The following is a 12,815-nucleotide window of genomic DNA, read 5'->3' on the forward strand; positions in this document are numbered from 1 at the left end:
TTTGAACACTGAATGTCTTTTGATCCGTGGCAGTCCTAGAAGTAGTCGTACTAATGCTGTTTACTGAGTGAACTGCTACCTGATTTCCTAATGCATTGTTATTTCAAAATTAATTTATTCAAAGTCTTTCCTGCTACAATATTGGTCTCAAATCTTGTCTTGAGAAGATTACTTTTAATGACCTCTAAGTCATTCTAAGCTACTGCCGTCTCTGGCATCTTCATCATTCTGTAGATATAAACCACTGTTCTTGCCTCAAGTCTAAACCCCTGCCTTTGAATGGATTCCTCCAGATTCCAAGGGTGGGTGGGTGGGTTGGTTTCATTAATGCTGATTTTAAAATACTTTGGGATAGCCTATTTCTTAATACTCCTTGACAAACTAAATCTGTAATCCTTTAAAAAGAATTAGTAAAACTACCTTCCAGTAAAACTACTTTCCACCACAACATGCTGACCAGTTCAGTTACTCAGATCACCATAGAATGGTGTAGGTTGGAAGGGACCTCCCACTGTCCCAGACTACAGAGATCTGTAGTCCACCCTCCTTCTCAAAACAGGTCCAGTTGGAACAGAGTACTCTGTGTCAATTCTGCTCATGTTTTGCTGATCTCCAACGATGGAGACTTTACAACCTCTCTGGGCAACCTTTGCCAGGTTTGACTCTGGTAAAGGTAGATATTTCTCCCTTATACTGGGCCAAAATTTGTCATAAGCACTTGGGTGCATTGCTACTTATCCTTCCATAGTGCACACTGGAGAAGAGTCTGGCTTCTCTGTACCCTCCTCTTACGTAGCTGTTGACAGCACTAAGATCTCCTTATGCCTTCTCTTCTCCAGGCTGAACACAGGCCATGTGTGCCAGCCCCTGACCAGCTTGGCAGCCCTTAGGATTTGTTTGGGAGCCCAAAGCTAAGCACTCCAGCATGTGGTCCCACAAGCGCTGCACGGAGGGAAACAATCACCTCCCTCAACCTCCTGGCTACACTCTTGCTAATGCAACCCAAGGAGGCTGTTGGCCGCCTTTGCTGCAAGGTGTGTTTCTGGCTCATGGTCAGCTTGTTAACTAGGGACCCCCATGTCTTTTCATATGAAGCTGCATTCTAGTTACCACCCCCAGCCAGTACTGATGCATGGGCTTTTCCCGTCCCAAATGCCAGGCTTTGCATTTGCTTTTTGTTGAATTTCATTAAGTTCCTTTCAGCAGCTTGTTTCTCCGGGCTGTACACCCTGTTCTGAATGGCAGCCCTGCCCTCCTGCATAGTGACTGCTCCCCTCGATTCATCCTCATCGGCAAACTTGCCGAGAGTGTGCTCAGTCCTCCAGGTTGTTAATAAAGAATTAAGGGTATTGGCTCAGGTACTGATCCTAGAGTCAAGCAGTCATACTGCTGATCACCACACTTTAAGTCCGATGGCCCAGACAATTTGCCACCAACCTTATTTCCCAGTTACTCAATGTATAACTCACTAATTTGGCTATAAAGGTGCTATGGGAGACTATATCAAAGTCCTTAGTAAAGTCAAAATATACAACATCCACCAGTTTCCCCTTGTCCACACAGCCAGTCATCATATCCTAGTTACTGGTGCTACAGAAATAGCTACTTCGTTGTAAAAATTAATTTATGTCATAATCCAAATGTTTGTCCAGCAACTGGTCTGCCTTGCTTTTAAGCAACTCTAGCTGTTTATTGCCTTCACATAATCCGAAGATATGTATTTAAGTATAAAATTCTGTTTTCAAACCACATTGTGATGTGATCAAGTTTCCTAACTTTTCTTACTAAAGATTTTAATCTCACAAATAACATTAAAAGCCTTAAAACAATGGAAGTACCTTTATAGGTATCCATATATCCAATGTTAACCGATTTATTCAGAATAAAGAAATGGAGGAAAATTCTCATGTGTTGCAAGTGTCACTATGTTACTGCCGTGATTGTTAAAAATATTGATGGTTTGAAGTTTTACCTGCTCACACAAGACCTCAGTCCACAAGACACTTTTGCTCTTCTCCCACTCCAGTTCCCAAACCATCTGGTGAAGCACACAGTTAGACCTGCTGTCCTGTACCAACCCAGCCAGTGTGGTCTGGGCTCATCCTTAACGTGCACTGTAACCTTGTTCCTGAGAGCTTACCTAGTTAGGACACCTAGTAATCCCCAAGTTGAGGCTGAGACCTGAAAGTATCCTGGATAGGAGGTCAAAGAAAAGTCTCCTGGGGCAGAGAGAGTACACTGTGGCCGGGATACAGCCCTCAGTTACTTGGTGCTCTCTGTTCTCAGACTTCCTTGTGATTCCAGGGATCTTTCTGAGCTCTCTGAATGTGCTCTCCGGTTGAGAACTATTCAGTAGGCTAGTTAAGTTAATCTTGAAACAGTTCTTCACAAAAACTGATAACAAGAAAAATGGTTACTGGTTAACGCCCTTGCTGTTGAGATTCAGTACACTAAGTTAGTTATGAATGCTAACCTAGGTCCAAGTCATTACTTAACTTATTGGTTTGGTATGGAACATGTTTTCAGTATGTATCTTAAAAATGTAGCATGCAGTAAATCCTGAAGGCAAAATGGGCAGCTAAATTTAAATGCAGTTACAGTGCAGGACTCTTCTAAATTTGTTTCTTGATTGAAGTATTTCAGACAACTTTGAATTCAATCCACACGTCAAGTGATAATTCACTGATTAGATGATAGCATCAGTTATAACTTGAGATTGTCAAAAATCACCGCCTGCCCTAATATATATCAGACAAATGAAATTAAAATGACTTTTCCTTCTTACGATCAAGCTTCTCACTCTCCATCCTACTGTTCTGCCCCCAGACACTAGATCTGGCTGGATTAGTGACCTCTCTGTTGCAGTATCAGTAACGTGTTAGAGGCCCATGCCAGTGTCACACGCTACCACCTTAGGACTAAAATTCACAAATTTTCAGGGTCAACTTTTGGATGGCGATGCTGATTTATGCTATGTTAAAGTAATGGTAATACATAACCCTTGTTTTAAACTTTGAAAGCAGTGCTTCTGTTACCTAACAAGCTGTAGGGCTATTGCATTTGGCTTGGTACTTGTGCAACAGAATTACTGCTGAGTAACTGAGAAACTATATCCTTTGTTTTTTCATAGTAAAGCAAAATTACAGCCCATCTCCTTCCTGAGAAAGTAAACAGATAGTTTCTCTAGTGAGCACTAAGTCCCATGAAATGGTGAGTTGATCTAAGAGCACACTAATCACTCCCAGTTTCACCCTGTCCCTTGCATCAACTCTGGTGCTTTTCTGAGCAGCTTGTGAGCCATTTCAGCTCACTAACCAGCAGAAACTGCAAGCATTTTCCCCGATGTAAGCCTTCTAGGTTTCATGAGCTGTACTGGCTCATTGGAGAGTTACATGAATGTCAGAGTTGGCACTGAAGCAGCCAGAGAAGACGACAGGGAGAGCCGGTCGGAGGTGGTGCAGCATTAAACTGTTAGATTAATTCAGTCCACCTCATAAAGCTTTACCTTGAGAAAGCCATGAACTAATCTGAAATTCCTTGTTTGAAAAATGCAACATCAAACATTTTTAAGCATGAATTTGGACCATTGTAAGATAATTAAAGTATTAGCCAGTATATATTGACTAATTGACTCCATTGACTTACCTGATCAGTGATGATTAAGACCGATTATTCTAAGCTCTTCTGTCCTGTCTCAAGTTAGGTACTTGGAAACTAGTTTATGCACAGCACAGATCACAATTATCAAGGGTGCTAGGCACTCTTTTAAGACCAGGCCCCGCCGTGCTGTGGCTGCCTTCACATGCGGGTCAAAGCGTTTATTTTAAACCATGCTACTTTCCATCCAAAAGAAGTGTTCAGAAAAAATCTGCACATATTTGTGTTTCCCAGGTCATGAAAAGCTTAGCACACCAATAGTTCACCCTACATGATCGCGGGTCTTTAACTGGGCCAAAATTGTATTTTTCCCATTAATTTCTGGTGCTGCCCGAGCCATATGCTGGGGACCTCCCTGGACAGAGGGAAGAAAAACCCCATCAAAGGAGGGGCCGTTACAGCAGCGACTGGCGGGAGCTGCTACCAGTGCGTGCAGATTGAACGACACGGCACACGGCTCGGCCGGAGGAGGTGAAGGCGACGCCGGTCGCCTGGCGGGTGGTCGCGCCCGGCCCCCGTCTCCCCCTCTCCGCTTTCCCTGGGCAGCGAGAGAGCCACGGCGGCTGCGGAGACTCGGGTCGCCCGCCCCGAGGGGTGCCCAGGCCGGGGACCAGACCACTGCCCGCCCGCCCGCCTCTGGCCACACCGCGGCCGCGGGAGGGCGCGCTGGGCCGCGCCGCTCCCTCAAGCAGACGCCGGGCGCGCAGCGGCCGTTACCCAGCGCAACGGCCGCCGACGCCGGGGCTGCGCGCGGAGCGGGCGGCGCCATGGGCGAAGGCGGCGGCCGCCGGGCGGGGGACCCCGACCGCCTGGCGCTGGAGCTGGGGCGGGAGAGGCGGAAGAAGTGAGTGCCCGGCGGGGGACGGGGCCGAGGCCGAGGCCGGGCACCGCAGCCGCCAGCTGCGCCGGGGAGCCGCGCCGAAGGACTGGCTGTCCGGCGGCTCCTGCCGCCTCCCTGGGGCAAAATGGCGGCTGTTGCCTTGGGCGGGTGCTCCGGCTGATGCGGTGGATGGGGAGCGGCCTGAGAGGCCGTGTGTCGCCCAGGAGGTCCCACAGCTCGGCTCGGCTGTGCTGGGAACACGGTTGGGACTGGTGAGATAGCATGGGGCACCGAGCATGGTGGGCAATAGGAACAGCTGGCCCAAGGGCTGGGACTGGCACAAGGAGCCTGAAGAAGTAGGATAAATAATTTTAGCCAAAAATGAGGCTGGTACTGGACAGGCATGGAAAGTAGGACTGGGTGCCATGGTTTAACTGCAGTAGGCAGCTAAATGCTACAGAGCTGCTCGCTTTCTCCCCTCCCAGTGGGATGGGGGAGAGAATCAGAAGGGTGAAAGTGAGAAAATTTGTGGCTTGAGATAAAGACAGTTTAATAAGTTAAAAAAAAGAAAGAGAAGCAAAACCAAGAAAAGCAAGTGATGCAAAAAGCCCCCAACTACTCACCACCAGCCAAGCAATGCCAACCCCTAAGCAACAGCAGCTCTAGCAAGCTCCACCCCCCCCAGTTTTATTGTTGAAGATGACATTACGTGGTATGGAACATCCCTTTGGTCAGCTGGGGTCAGCTATCCCAGCTGTGTCCTCTCCCAGCTTCTTGTGCACCCCCAGCCTGCTCGCTGGCAGGTCAGTGTGAGAAGCAGAAAAGGCCTTGATGTGTAAGTACTTCTCGGCAATAGCTAAAACATCCCTGTGTTATCAACAGTGATTTCATCACAAATCCAAACACAGCACCATATGAGCTACTGTGAAGAAAATTTACTGTCTCCCAGCCAAACCCAGTACACTGGGATTGGAAGCCACGATGGGGTAAGAACAGAAAAGACCTCCTGTGGGTGCATGCCAGTTTGGGGGGAAAAAGAATCAAATGGACAACGAGGTGCTCTTTAAACACATGTCTTTCCACAATGTTGAATAAAACTGGGAAGCTGAATTTCACTCTTCTGTACTATGAGTAAATATCTCTGAAACCTACAGGGAAATCTCTGAAACCTACAGGGAAAGTACGGTATCTCTCCAGTGCAGTTTGCAGAGAAGCTGAGGACTTGTTACTGCTACCAGTTAGTCCCCTTGCTTATGCAGCAGATGTTTCAGTGCTCTGATTATTGTTGATGCTCATGCAGTGGTGAGATTCTAGGTTGTTCTTTTTCCCAGTTTGCTTAGGAAGTTACACATTTGTCCCTGTGTTAAAGAACATGATTGCCTTTTGAATGTTAATAAATTAAAAGTTAGAAAATGTCAGAAGCTCCTGTGCTGCATTAAGTCAGACCCTTAATATTTACACTTACATACCATTTTCAAACATTCTATTCCATACTGATTTTCCCCTGGACAATGTTTCTTTCAGTGTCTAGGCTGCAGATCCTTTTCAAACTAGTCCTGCAGTTGTGGACTTTATAAAGTGTTTATTCACTAATGGAAATGTGGAAGTCAAAATGGCTAGGCAGCTTCTGCATTCAAAATGGCACTAAAAGGAGCTTGCACATGCTTGCACCAACATGTAGGGAAATGTCCTTTTACTAAGCCTCCTGAACAGTAGTGTGTCAGTGTAAAATATCAATTATCCTCCGTATGCACCAATTCTTTTACCTGACACACAATCCCGATACTATAGATGTTCAGGTAAAAAGCAGAATTGTATTGGCTTTGTTTCACTGCTTTGATTTATTTTTTTTTAATTAATGAAAACCTGGATTCTCTATGTACCTTAAGTTCTTGCTAATATCCCCGAGAATCTTCTGCAAGACTGGGCCCAAAGCCCAGGAGACATTGTGAAGTGGTGACTTATTTGCCGATGAAAGGAAAATATATATTTCATAAAAACCTTTATTTTGATGGCATGACAGTAAAAGACTTGCTGCTCCAGGTAGATTCTGCACCTGTTTTCCTGTGTGTAGCTTGTGTGTGCAAATAGACAATACCATTATTGCCTGTTTCATAGAAGTGATTTATTCAACCTAACTGTTAATGACCAAGGTTGTTAGACTACATCTAAACCAGTGGCATGTATAGTCAATGAATACAGAAAGCTCTTTGAAAGTGTGATTCATCTGACCTATTTTGGCTGGTTGTTTCAGCATGAGATGACTCACACCCTAGTGCATGCCTGTTTCTCTCCATTGGGTATAAAGCAAGCTGAGGATGACTGGCTTGCAGGTAGCTGTCTGCATTCCTTCACAGACATCTCACCCTTGTCGTCTTTTTACTGGCGTATTTGATTATTGTGCCATTTAGGCAGTTTGCTAACAGCCCACCTACCACTCCCATTTAACACTCATGAAGAAGAAATTTTTACTTCAAAGAGTAAATTGAATCATCTATGTCCGTAAGAGGTTTGTACCTAAAGTACCTGCTGATTCTCAGTGATTGTGGATGTAATACTGTGAAATCTTTCAAAGGCTTTAATGAAAGTCAGCTTAAATCTGACTCTGAATTACTGTAATCAGGATTCAGTAGAGGTTTTGATTGGGAAATGTCATGGCAAATGTTTCTGAGAGAGAGAGAGAAGGCATATAATATTGCAGTATACTTCTTAATAGACAAAGAGGTCTTAAAGCCATATATTATACATGTCAGCTATTTACTAATGTTCATGGAGATGTGTGTTAATTCAGCTTGTGAGATTTCAGCTTCTGTGGCTTTCCTGGCAAGGAAAGCTGCAGTATTTTCCCAGCACACTGCTGACTGCAGGTGTCAGAAGGCTGTAGCTTTTAATACTGTATATGCTCTTCCCTGTGGTGCCTTTTGCACCGTGCAGTATTGTTTCTGCTTTGTTCATAGGTTCTGAAGGCATCTATATATTTTGTTTTCTACAGGAATCAGTAAGGTCTGCCATGTTGTAGAGCTGATGCCCTAGAACTGTTGATTTGCCTTGAGCTGCTCCTGTAATGTTTCACTGGTTTCTCTCTCCTCTATAGAAAATGGCTTCAGGCAGTCTTTTGCCTGATACATGTACCAGATATACAGATCTGGATAGCAAAACAGGAAAATGCCTCTCATCCTAAGTGGCTGTCACTTTCAAGTAAAATACACCTGTAAAGTGTGTTAAAAAGAAACTCAGCAATTTTTTTCTTCTGTCATTTCAATCACAGCCTTCTTATCTGAACTGCACTTTTTTCTCCTTTTCTTCACAAGAGCTTTCTTGTTATGCTTAGTATGCAAGGATGTAGTTAAGTTCCCCTGATGACTTAAATGTGAGTTTCCAGGATTTATGGGCTTTCTTCTGTGATTACTATAAATTGTCCATTGACATGGGAAAGATTCATAGGCCTTGAATATGTCTAATTATGTTTAACACATGTGAGGTTGCAGGTAAAGTCATGCCACAGTCCCTCTAAGGACAAACTAAGTCTCTGTTTGGGCAGGCAGCTATACACAGCTGCATTAAATTCACAGTAACAGATACATGGCATGACCATCACTTCCTATTACAATTAGAAATAACTCCAGAAATGCAAAATACTCTGATACCTTAAAAAGCTGAACTATTTACCAGGTTGGTCAAGGTGATTTATTTCTACATCCCTTCTCTGTCAGTGCAGGGACTGTAATTTACTGCATATACACAGACTAAAATAGAGAGGTTCCACTCTGGCTACTTTCTGGGTGCTATTGGAGTATTAAATGTTTAATAATAACTAGATTTTTTTAAAAACTAGTTTCAATTGCCAAATGAAAATAAGACTTTCTGTCAGTGTAGCAATTACAGTCTGACACCTGACAATTTATAATTTCTGTACACATTTTCATCAGGACAAAATATAATTGAAAGTTGGCTGGCAGTTTTGCTAATAGTGCAGAAAGAATAATAAAATCTAATGTAAGAAATGTTGTATATAGTCTTGGAATGGTAACAGAAACTAAAAACGGAAGATGGTGGATTTAAAGAACTCGTTCTTCCTGTGTTATCCCTCTGCATCCATCTAAGCACCTAGTTAGGATTTGTTTGGAAATGAAAACAATTTCATTTTGATACAGCTCAGCTCTAGTTACAGCTTTGACTGTGCCTAATTTATAGTGTTATTTCCTTCCAAAATTCCCATTTTAACACTCACTGTTGTCATAATTTCGTCTTTTCCAAGCACTGAGAGGTTGATAGAAATCTGCTTTACAGAAACCTTATCTATTTGTATAGGAATGATACCAGCAACATAGTAAGATTTTGTCTGTCTTCTTCCTAGCTATCTGCCTCTTTCATTTGGAGTGGGAGCAAATAGGCAGCAGCAATCAGATTTCCTTTGGTTTTCCTGCATCTAAGGTTTTTGACTTATGTGTTTCAAGTCTATCTTTTGCTGGGGCTTTCATCACACCTTTTTTGTCTCCAGCAAGTTATCAGTACTTTCATTATTTCTTTGCCTATGTCCCCACTATCTAATTTAACGTTGGTAGGGACAAAAAGAGCAATGGAGCAAGGAGGGATTGGAAGACCCAGCTCTCCCCTGCCATTCGAGATGTCTGTCTTATTGTGCTCCAGTGTGTTTCTTGCACTGAAAACTTACTTGAATGACCTTAAATTACTCTTCTTTACATTTCTTTGCTATTTCAGCTCTTCAGCCCTCCCCATTACAGGCATACCTCTTTTGTTTCTTAAAATCAGTTGGTTCACTTCTGCTTCTGCAGCTTTCAGTTGAAATCTGATGTTTCAAGCTATGGAAAAGAAATGTCACCAACTGAATGTGAGCATGAGGAGTGCAACAGGTGATACCATTTCTTAGTGATCAGCTCTGTTGTCAGAGCTTTGATTTCCTATAGGCTAATTAACTATTTCTTGAAGAGCATTTCTCATTATGAACACGTTCAGAAAGAGAAGATCCATGTTGACATGGAAGCCCTCCTTTAGAAAAAAAAACAACACCAAAGAATAGGACAGCAAAATGATTTTCTCTCTTGCATATTTTAATGAACTAGGCTAAGATTTAAAAGGCGTATTGTCATATTGGTATTGTAAAGCATTTTCCAAAGGGCCTTATTTGCAGAGTTGCGTTCTCAGTTCTTTTGAAATATCTCATTTCAGGCACTGAAAAATAGAGGCACCCAAGAACCATTGGTTGTGTTTTGAAATCTTGGCCTACTTAAAGGACGAAACCACAAACTGCTCTTGTGTTGTGTTGTGCTGTGTTGTTGTGGCTGTGCTGGTGTGGGCTGACTTCCTGGGATCTCACAGGCAGGAGCATTTCTCCATAGACGTCTCCAAAAATAACCAGGCTGTTGGCATAAATATGGTCAATAATTTAGTTAGCAGTAATTTCCTCGTGGCGTGATTGAGATCAGATGTTTCATTGTAGCATGCTAAACTACTACCTTTCCACTTAAAAGGATGAGAGTCATTCAGCATGTTGTATGATGCCTGCAGGTGGGTTGTGCTCTCATCAGAGTAAGTCCCCTGCTAGTTTCTGCTTCTGGTCATACCTTCCAAGGCAGAAAGAGTCCACTTTCCATGGTACTTCTCAGTTGTCTGGCTGCCCAACCAGTATCCAGAAGTAATCAATGGGCAAAAATATATTTTCCCACAAGATTAAGTTTAAGGTACTGGAAAAAAAGGTGGCTTTAGGTCCTGTATTTTTTTATAACATGCATCTTACTTTAATCACTGGCTTTCTTTTCTGATAGTCATAATCCATGATATGCTTTGATTGGTTTTGTTATGGGTACAATTTAGAAAATAACTATTAATCATTGAGCAGTGAGTCAAAATGAAGAATTAATTCAGAATTTCAAATAGCACATCTCTCAGGCATATTCTTGTTTCAGAAAACATATTCCTTGGGCATCTTCTTTTAGATGATAAATTAAAACCAGTGTTTTCTCTACATTTGTTTGCTTCTGATGATCTGCTAGACAGTTATGAAATTTTAGGAAATGTTGGTCTTGTTTTTTTATAGAAGTAATTTCACTCACAAAGTAGAAATGCTTCTATTGTTTTTAAGGCACTGTAGTATCCATAGAGAAAAATACATAAAAAACCGTGGGCAAGATGATGTAATTACACAGGAAAGACCAATATATGCTTAATCTGAAAAATATATTCAACTTGTTCTTTTTAATCTTAATAATAAGATTAATGCAGTAGCCAATTTATTGACTTCTCTAAATACCACAGGCAAATGCTTGAAATCTCAATATTTGAACTGAGAAACACAGTAACAGAACTGGAAAAAAGACTTAGCAATGTTGAAGATGAAGGTAAGTGAATTGCAACACAGTCTTGCTAATTGATTAGGAAACACAGAAAATTAATTCTTTTGGGTAGGCCCTACAGAGATACAAATTTTTATTTAGAAATTTAAGTTTTCCCTTTTCAAACATGACTATTATAGGTGTGATGTTGCAGATGTGAAATTAAAGAATACTATGTGCTGCATGTTAGCTTTAATTCTTAATGAAACTATGAATAACATGAATTCATAGAGTTGGTTAATATTCTGGCCACAGTAAGCCCAGTGAAAAATTCCCTTGATTTATATTTTCCAGCTCTTTCGTATGCAAAAATTCTCATTATGAGGATTACTCACTGGAGACTTTCTCAGTCTCTAGAAAAAAGTGGGAACAGTTTGAAAAAATGCTAACTTTTACTTGAAATGGCATGAGATAATCTGGGAAACAGAATAACCCTGTATTTCTTTTTAAGGTAATGAATGGAAAACCAGATATGAGACACAAGTAGAATTGAACAAACAGCTGGAAAGGCAAATTAATATTCTTCAAGAGAAGATGGAGCTTATTCGTGGCAATCCAGCAGGTAGAAATGAGTATTCATAACTTTCAATAGAATTAGTGATTATGTGTTGAAATTATATAAAAACGTCAAATTTTCTGCTTATTTGTAGATAAATTGTCCATCGTTCGCACTTTTGACCAAATGCCTGTGGTGAGTACTATGGCATTTAGTTGGTTAACAAAAAGTCACAGTGTAATTGAAGAACTTGTATAATCTTTGTTTTTTCGTGACAGAAAATATCAGCAGCCTGGTCTAGAAATCAAAACAATCAGTCCTGCTTACTTTTTTATTGTTTCAGATATGCAGTTGCTTATAAGTTTATAAAGTATAGCATAAAATCATTAAATAGGAGGTACGTAAGACCTGAAAGTTGAGAAGAATCATGTAGTGAAATTTTTGACTGAGTGAAGGTTGTGCGATTGAACCTGCAGTAAGGCATATGAGATAGAGTAGCTGGACTAGTTCCACAAATAAGTGGAAAAATGTTAAACCTTGATCACAAAATCATGGAATCATTTAGGTTGGAAGGGCCCTCTTAGATCTTCTAGTCCGCTCCTCCTACTCAAGCAGGGCCAGCTACAGCAGGTTGCCCAGCATCATGTCCAGTTGGGCTTTTAATATCTCCTCAGATGGAGACTCTACAACTTCTCTCGGCAATGTGTTCCAGTGTTTGACCACTCTCACAGTAAGAAAAGTGCTTTCTTGTGATCAGATGGAATTTCATGTGTTTCAGTTTGTGCCCATTGCCTCTCATCCTGTCACTGGGCACCACTGAGAAGAGCCTGGCTCCCTCTTCTTCATTCCCTCCCATCACGTATTTATACACATGGCTGAGATCCCCCTGGGCCTTCTCTTCTCCAGGCTGAATGGTCCCAGCTCTCTCAGCCTCATCTGTCAGATGCTCCAGTCCCTTAATCATCTTTGTAGCCCTGTGCTGGACTTGGTCCAGGAAATCCATATCTTTCTTGTACTGAGGAGCCCAGAACTGGACCCAGCACTCTGGATATGTCTCACCAGTGCTAAAGAGAAGGGACAGATCACCTTCCTCAACCTGCTGCCAACATTCTTCCTAATGGAGCCCAGGTGGCAATTGGCCTTCTTTGCAGCAAGCGTTCATTGCTGGCTTATGGTCATCTTGTTGTCCACCAGGACCCCAAAGTCATTCTCTGCCAAGCTGCTTCCCAGCCAGTAGGTCCGCAGCATATACTGGTGCCTGGGGTTATTTCTCCCCAGGGACAGGACTTTGCATTTCCCCTTGTTGAACTGAACTTCACGTGATTCCTCTCTGCCTGTTTCTCTAGCCTGTTGGGGCCCCTCTGAATGACAACACAATCCTCTGGTGTATCAGTCACTACTCCCAGTTTTGTACCAACTGTGATAACATAGATGAATAGTTGCAGTAACATTTTGCATAATGCAGTTACAGGAAAATTCCTCATTGTAC

At 42.3% G+C, this 12,815-nt stretch overlaps 1 protein-coding gene across 2 annotated transcripts in view; it reads left to right on the forward strand.

Annotated features, from left to right (window-relative positions):
• The first annotated feature begins 4,306 nt into the window (after window positions 1-4,306).
• Window positions 4,307-12,815, forward strand: part of CCDC169 (coiled-coil domain containing 169) — a 32,735-nt gene continuing 24,226 nt past the window's right edge. For both annotated transcript variants that reach the window (XM_072854721.1, XM_072854730.1), the window contains exons 1-4: window positions 4,307-4,501; window positions 10,754-10,836; window positions 11,282-11,392; window positions 11,481-11,521. In XM_072854721.1, coding sequence (XP_072710822.1) covers window positions 4,425-4,501; window positions 10,754-10,836; window positions 11,282-11,392; window positions 11,481-11,521 — 312 coding nt within the window. In that variant the 5' untranslated portion in view covers window positions 4,307-4,424. The remainder of the gene's footprint in view (window positions 4,502-10,753; window positions 10,837-11,281; window positions 11,393-11,480; window positions 11,522-12,815) is intronic.

Source organism: Ciconia boyciana, chromosome 1, assembly GCF_034638445.1.
Source record: "Ciconia boyciana chromosome 1, ASM3463844v1, whole genome shotgun sequence".
Lineage (NCBI taxonomy): Eukaryota > Metazoa > Chordata > Aves > Ciconiiformes > Ciconiidae > Ciconia > Ciconia boyciana.